This window comes from Orcinus orca, chromosome 2, assembly GCF_937001465.1.
Source record: "Orcinus orca chromosome 2, mOrcOrc1.1, whole genome shotgun sequence".
NCBI lineage: Eukaryota > Metazoa > Chordata > Mammalia > Artiodactyla > Delphinidae > Orcinus > Orcinus orca.
Window position 1 is genome coordinate 127,874,011 of NC_064560.1, and position 7,182 is coordinate 127,881,192.

The window sequence follows — 7,182 nt, forward strand, 5'->3', positions numbered from 1 at the left end:
ACAGAGAGTGTTGTGAGACCGGGTGTGTTTCCCTATGTGTATACGTAGGGCTGTAACTGTCATGGTGTCACAGTGAGTTTATGTGCTGGCACCTGTTTGTGTCAAGATACGTGTGAGCCTGTGAGTCGTGTGTGCATATGTCTCCATCATTTCCCGGTGTGAATGTGTGTGCGTGCACGCACCACCGCAACGTGTGCATCTCTGTGATGCGGGGTGTGGGTGTGGCATGAAGGGGAGGATGTGTGTCACTGTCTGCAGGGGTCCTGCGTCTGAGCCACCCCCAGCCCGCCCTCCTCCTCCTCCGGCTCTGTGGCTCCTCCTAGGCAGTGGCCCTGCCCCTCCCCTCTTCTCCCTCCCAACCGGTCTGTGCGGGGGGAGCTGGTGCTGCGGCCCCCCCCACCCCTCCCCATCCAGGCCCCATAAATAGCTGCAGAGCCGGAGCCGGAGCCTGCGCCAGCGGCTGGAACACCAAAGGAGTCAGGGCCAGGGCCAGAGAGCTGGAGAGAGGAGCCCCCGACTAGAGCCCAGGTGAGCCCACCCTTCCTCCCTAGCCCAGCCCCAGCCCGGTCCAGCCTGGCCCAGTCTCCATAACAACATCGCCCCCAGCCTCCAGAGAGGTCTCTAGTCCTGCCCAATACCCTCACCATCACATGCCCCTGCCCAACTCAGGGGACCTGTGAGAGCTGGGAGACTTGTGGCTGGAATGCAGAGGACCCCTTCAACTCAGACCCTCCCTCACGTATCCAGAAAGGCACACGCTGTGGGGAGGGGGGGACCCAGCCAGGGAAGGGTCCCAGTTCTGAGGGAGGAAGGGGAACTGTCACACCCTCCTGAAGACCAACACCCGACTAGGGGACAGACACGGGGTGGGGGCATTCAGACACACCAACGGACACTCGCTGGGGAAGCACGACATGGGATCAGACAGCCTCACCCTGAGATGTGGACAGACAAAGATAGATGGATGGCCCCGCCATGAACTCAGGCCAGCGGACCCCTGCCTGCTGCTGCCCGAAGCTTGGTGCCTCTGCTGGGGGAGGGTGGCGTGCGTGCATCCCACGGGCAGCATGGAGGGGGCCGAGGCTCCCCAAAAATCCTGTCGCTAAGAGACAGTGCCAGTGCTGCCAAGAAGTGTGAGAACAGGGGAGGTGGGGAGGAAAGCCAGCGTTGTCATAGTGGGAGCCACTGCCAGGAACCTGGAGGAGATTTCAGCAGGGACTGGGCTCTGCTTCTCACTCTGCAAGCCCACCATCCCTCCCTTTCCGTCAGCCAACCAGAAGGTGAGTCGGGGGAGGTGGATGGGGACAGCCCCGGAGGGTACCTTCCAATCTGCCTCCTCCTGCCCATTGCAGCCTCCATTCCTGACCATCCTCTTCAGACTGGCAGGGACCCCTTGCCCCAGTTTAGCTCCTTTGAGCCAAGACTGAGTGCAGCGCTGACTCAGACATCAGTCAGGAAATAGCAGAAGGTGCTGAGGTAGCAGAAAGTGTAGATCAATTGATGGCCTCGGAGCAAGGCTGCCAGGAACCCCCCCAGCCCTCTAGCCCTCTCCAGCCCCATCCATGCATATGAGGCCAGCAGGGGTGACAGGAGCACTGGACTGTGCAGGAGTGGGGGGCTCGGGTCCTCCACCCTCGCCAGCTCAGTGCTCAGGGGAAGCTGAGCGAGGTCACTGGGAAGCAGGTCCATGAGATGCCAGGGCCTCAGGGAGAAGGGCAAAGGGGTGGGGCCGTGGCTCCCAGAGACAGACCCCGCCCCTGGCAGGGGTTCCCCTTCCAGTGTCCAGGCCATCTGCTCTGTCCCCACAGTGATATGTCCGACCCGGAGATGGCATGGGTGCCTGAGCCCCCAGCCATGACGCTGGGGGCCTCGAGAGTGGAGCTGCGGGTGTCCTGCCACGGCCTCCTAGACCGAGACACGCTCACCAAGCCCCACCCCTGCGTGCTGCTCAAGCTCCACTCCGATGAGCAGTGGGTGGAGGTGAGAGCGGCTGGGATCTCCTTCACTCACCTCCGGGACTGAGAGGGAGGAGGCTGGTGGGGGCAGTGAAAGCCTCGTGGGGGACTGTCAGGACTCCCAGGGCCCTCTTCCAGGCTGTGTGGGTAACCCCGCGGACGGGGATGCCATCATTACACACACAGACCGTTTTACAGATTCCAAAGCCCACAGAGTCCCACTGGGTCCCGAGATCGCCCCCGAAGTCAGTGGCACCGCTCCCAAATATGACAGCCCCAGCGGGCTGATGGTCCTGGGGGCTGGCAACACCCTGAGCTTGGGGTTCAGCCCAGGGAGAGAAGAGCTAGTCGCTGGGGTGCGGAAGCCTGAGGAAGGCAGGCAAGCCCGGGGCGGTCCAGGGCTAGGCAAAGCAGCCCGGGTTCCCAGAGGACACGCTCCCCTCTGCCGCAGGTGGAGCGCACAGAGGTGCTGCGCTCCTGCTCCAGCCCTGTCTTCTCCCGGGTGCTGGCCCTCGAGTACTTCTTTGAGGAGAAGCAGCCCCTGCAGTTCCACGTGTTTGACGCCGAGGACGGAGCCACCAGCCCCCGCAATGACACCTTCCTCGGCTCTACCGAGTGCACCTTGGGCCAGGTCTGCATTCCCACCCCACCCCCACCCCCACCCCCATCGCTCTGCCTCTGGAAGCCAAAAGACAGAGGATAAGCTCTGGAGCTAGTTCAGTCAGGGCTTGGACCCCGTCTCCACCATTCACCAGCTGTGCAGCCTTGGGCTAGATATTTAATCTCTCTGAGTCTTAGTTTCCTCATCTACACAATGCGGGTCACAGTGCCTACCCGTTAAGGTTGCTGCGGAAATTAAGTCCAATCCTAGCCCAAGCGCAGCCCCTGTGAGAGCTCAAAGGGCCCTTATTACCCTGTCCCTTGTACCCTGGCCAAAGCAGGTGGGGGTGTCACAGCTGGGCCCCCCTCCACCTCCATCCCCAGGTTGTGTCACAGACCAAGGTCACTAAGCCGCTGCTACTGAAGAATGGGAAGAACGCGGGCAAGTCCACCATCACGGTAGGCAAAGTCACCTGTACTCACCCTCGGGCAGGGCATTCAATGCCCCTGCATGGACATCCATGGTGACATCATGGCTAGCTCCCACCTAAGGGAAAGGGCCTTGTGGGAGTGGGTTGGGGGAATCCCGTCATTTGTGTCCGCCTTGCAGATCGTGGCCGAAGAGGTATCTGGCACCAATGACTATGTGCAGCTCACCTTCAGAGCCCACAAGCTGGACAACAAGGTTGGAAACCCAGAGTCCAGGTCCCCATCTCTACTGTTAGGGAGCCTAGCCCCCCTACTCAGGACAAATCCCAGGTCCCAGCTCTGCTCCCTTCTTGGTGTTAGCCAGCTCCCCCTCAGACCTCACCAGGCTCATGGACGCTTTCCCCCGTGTCCCCAGGATCTGTTCAGCAAGTCTGACCCTTTCATGGAGATCTATAAGACCAATGGGGACCAGAGCGACCAGCTGGTCTGGAGGACAGAGGTTGGTGCCTGGGGCTGGGGGGAAGGAGGGAGGAAGGGCAGAGCAGGGAAAACTAGATCAGGGGTGACCAGCTCTCTGTGCCTCTTCAAGGTGGTGAAGAACAATCTGAACCCCAGCTGGGAGCCGTTCCGTCTGTCCCTGCACTCGCTGTGCAGCTGCGATGTCCACCGGCCTCTCAAGGTGAGGCCCCTGCAAACAAGGGTGGCCCGTTGGAGCATCCGGCTTCTGCCGGAGACCGTTCCCCCACCCCCACCCCCGAGTGTGCAAGCCCCCCCCTCTCCCCCATGTGATACCCCTTCCCGCTGCGGGTAAAGAACCAGTCACAGCTCAATGTTCCTATGTATGTGCCTTCTAGCAGAGGCCAGAGTCCCTGCCGGACTGAGACAAAGGATGAAGTTCAGCAAGTGGCTTCTCTAGGCAGGTTGAGGACATCTGTTTGGGCCTAGTGACTGCTGGGCCCCTACCACCCTGAGTCCCTCCTCCTGCCCCCAGGAACCTCTGCAAAGCCTCCCCGACCCTGACCGCCCCACCCCCCTTGCCTTCTCAGTTCCTGGTGTATGACTATGACTCCAGTGGGAAGCATGACTTCATCGGCGAGTTCACCAGCACCTTCCAGGAGATGCAGGAAGGAACAGCAAACCCTGGGCAGGAGGTGCCACAAAGACCCTCAGCCAGAACCCCACCAAGATCCCTGGGAGAATCCCGAGGGTGATGCTGAAGAGCCCCCCCACACGTGATAGGAGGTGGAGAGGGTGGAAAGCCCTGGGCTCAGCCTGAGGACTGAGCCATGGCAGTCTCACTCTGGGAGGCTCCGCTGGAAGGGGGAGGAAGGGTCACGTGATGTGACCCTGGGCTTGTGGGGTATGTGGGGTCTAGATGCAGTGGGACTGTATCAACCCCAAGTACCGGGACAAGAAGAAGAATTACAAGAGCTCAGGGACCGTAGTGCTGGCCCAATGCACGGTAAATTCCAGTCCCTGCCTCAAGCCCTGCCCCACCCCGACCCCCGAGGCAACCTCAGATTCAACCCTGCCCTCATTTCAAAGATCATTTCTCTGCTCCTGGGAACTGAGAACCCTTGCCCTATCCACCACCAACTTCAACCTCAAAAACTCTGGCCCCTCCCTTTCTGCTGCAGAAGCCCCACCCAGCTTCCTCCTCAAGGGACCATCCCTCCATCTTACTCCCCCCTTCCCACCAGGTGGAGAAGGTGCACACCTTCCTGGATTACATCATGGGCGGCTGCCAGATCAACTTCACGGTAAAGGCCCAGGGGACGGGGACGGGGCCAAGGGGGAGGGGCTAGGCCCACAGTGAACAGAAAGAGCTCAGAATTCCCACTGCCCCTCCTTGGACCTCTCATGAGCCTTAGCGTGGTCAGCTTGTTCCCCTCACCCGACTCTATAATGAGACTACCGGTGGGCTTGTTTAGATTCACCTTAGGCCTCCCTACAGGCCCTAGCTCTGGCCCAGCCTCTCTGTTGGCGCTCACGGATGCACCATAACACTTTCCCCATCTCCACCAGGTGGCCATTGACTTCACCGCCTCCAACGGGGACCCGAGGAGCAGCCAGTCCCTGCACTGCCTGAGCCCCCGCCAGCCCAACCACTACCTGCAGGCCCTGCGTGCAGTGGGAGGCATCTGCCAGGACTACGACAGGTAGCAGGAGGTCGGGGTGTTGGACAGGCAGGGACGCCTTGCCCAATGGGCCCCCACAGACTTTTCTTCTCCCCAGTGACAAACGGTTCCCAGCGTTTGGCTTTGGGGCTCGAATCCCCCCCAACTTTGAGGTAGGTTGGGTGCGAGGGGAAGGGAGCAGATGTTGGGAGGGTCAGACGAGAAGGAAAAACATGCCCTGGCTGGCCTCACCCTACCCTCACAGGTGTCCCACGACTTTGCTATCAACTTTGACCCGGAAAATCCTGAGTGTGAAGGTAAGAGAGGAGATTCCCACCAGCCCCGCCTCCCTGCATGCAGCTTGCCTACTCCTGTACACCCCATGCAGGAGCACAGACTCCATTCCCCGGGGCCCTGCTCCCTGCCCTTTCACCCATCCAACACCCGCCTTCATTTGGTAAGACTTCCAGCCCCTGGCCCAGTATCTGCCCACCCAACTCTGCCAGCACCTGGACCGTCCAAATCTCCTGCTTAGTGAAGAACTTGGTGGCAGGGCAGTCCTCAGACAGAGAAGCACCTCCTTGCTTTAAGCGGGTTCAGGAAGGGCTCCCGCTAATCTCTGCCCTCCTCGCCTCTTTGCCCACAGAGATCTCGGGGGTCATCACCTCCTATCGCCGTTGCCTGCCCCAGATCCAGCTCTATGGCCCCACCAACGTGGCCCCCATCATTAACCGCGTGGCGGCGCCAGCCCAGCGGGAGCAGAGCACTGGCCAAGCCACGGTGAGGAGCCCCAGCTGAAGCGGGCAACCTGGTGTCCTCGGGTGAGGCCCGGGCTTGGGGCCGGTGCCAAGGCCGCAGAGCTGACCCTTCCTCCCCCTCTGCCTGCCCTCAGAAGTACTCGGTGCTGCTCGTGCTCACGGACGGTGTGGTGAGCGACATGGCTGAGACCCGCGCCGCCATCGTGCGCGCCTCCCGCCTGCCCATGTCCATCATCATCGTGGGCGTGGGCAACGCCGATTTCTCCGACATGCGGCTGCTGGACGGCGATGACGGTCCCTTGCGCTGCCCCCGAGGGGTGCCCGCAGCTCGCGACATCGTCCAGTTCGTGCCCTTCCGGGACTTCAAGGACGTGAGTGCCCGGAGGCCCCTCCCTGCTGAAGGACTCCTCAGCTCCTCCTGCCGCCCAAATCTGACCAGTCTCTCTCACTTGATTGATGTCCTGCGAAGGACGCTGGAGCTCAGCCGGCCACCCGAAGCCCCGCCTCTTACCTGAGCCCCTCCTTCCCCCACTCTCCCGCCCCTAACCTCACCCCCGTCCCCATCCTAGGCCGCACCCTCTGCGCTAGCTAAGTGCGTCCTGGCCGAGGTGCCCCGGCAGGTGGTGGAGTACTACGCCAGCCAGGGCATCAGCCCCGGGCCTCCCAGGTCCTGCACGCCAGCCACGACGCCCAGCCCTAGCCTGTGACAGCCGACAACCGGACCGACACTCCCTTAGTCTCTCAGTGAGTCCTGGGACGCTAGGGGGGTGGATCTTGGTGGCGTCCATCTCGGCTGGGTGTGGTGTAGACGAGGGTGCTTATGACTATCCCATTCTCCCCCAGGTGCCTGTCCTGACCCTTGTGACTCAAGTGACTGGTGCCTCTCCCTCTTGGACCAGCTGTGTCCCCTGGGTCCTGGAAGTGAGTGGTGAGCCCTGTGCCATCTCTCCAGGCCCCATACCCCTCAGCCTTGTGGCCCCTCAGTGACTTTCTGCAGTGACCCTGACTTTCTGGCCGTTAATAAAGGGAACCACTCCTAGCACCTCAGCCTCTACCCATCATACCTTAGATGCCCGTTGGGCAGTCCATAGCACCCCGCACACACCATTAAGAAATGAGGACCAGCACGTTTTGAATTCTGAACCAGAGCTCCCCAGACAGCCTGGTGGCTCTGCAGTTTCACCCCAACTATGTGCCAGTGAGATCTGAGGAGTCGCTACCGTCACCTCCCAACCCCAGGGGGGCCCAGCCCTCCTGGGGGTTAATTACCAGAGATAGAGGGGTAATAAGGGGCTGTCAAGGGGGCAAGTTGATGCCCTCTTA

General features: G+C 61.2%; 1 protein-coding gene across 3 annotated transcripts; it reads left to right on the top strand.

Moving 5' to 3' along the window:
• The first annotated feature begins 200 nt into the window (after positions 1–200).
• Positions 201–6,906, top strand: CPNE6 (copine 6). Of its 3 annotated transcripts, none has more exons than XM_004283151.4 (17): positions 203–528; positions 1,809–1,980; positions 2,407–2,586; positions 2,940–3,014; positions 3,166–3,240; positions 3,400–3,483; positions 3,574–3,663; positions 4,031–4,135; positions 4,360–4,446; positions 4,685–4,744; positions 5,010–5,143; positions 5,220–5,274; positions 5,367–5,418; positions 5,748–5,881; positions 5,994–6,230; positions 6,429–6,603; positions 6,703–6,906. In XM_004283151.4, exons 2-16 carry the CDS (start codon positions 1,813–1,815, stop codon positions 6,564–6,566), a joined length of 1,674 nt encoding a protein of 557 aa, XP_004283199.1. In that variant the 5' UTR covers positions 203–528; positions 1,809–1,812; the 3' UTR covers positions 6,567–6,603; positions 6,703–6,906. The 3 variants fall into 3 exon arrangements, with proteins under 3 accessions (XP_049562931.1, XP_004283199.1, XP_012393356.1); XM_012537902.3 differs by lacking the exon at positions 203–528 and adding an exon at positions 550–1,280; XM_049706974.1 differs by lacking the exon at positions 4,360–4,446 and having other exon boundaries at positions 201–528.
• Positions 6,907–7,182: the final 276 nt, after the last annotated feature.

Coding starts and splice junctions, on each gene's coding strand:
- CPNE6 (XM_004283151.4), top strand. CDS start 1,813: ATGTCCGACCCGGAGATGGCATGGGTGCCTGAGCCCCCAGCCATGACG. Junction 4,447..4,684: donor TAGTGCTGGCCCAATGCACG/GTAAATTCCAGT, acceptor CCTTCCCACCAG/GTGGAGAAGGTGCACACCTT. Junction 5,882..5,993: donor AGAGCACTGGCCAAGCCACG/GTGAGGAGCCCC, acceptor GCCTGCCCTCAG/AAGTACTCGGTGCTGCTCGT.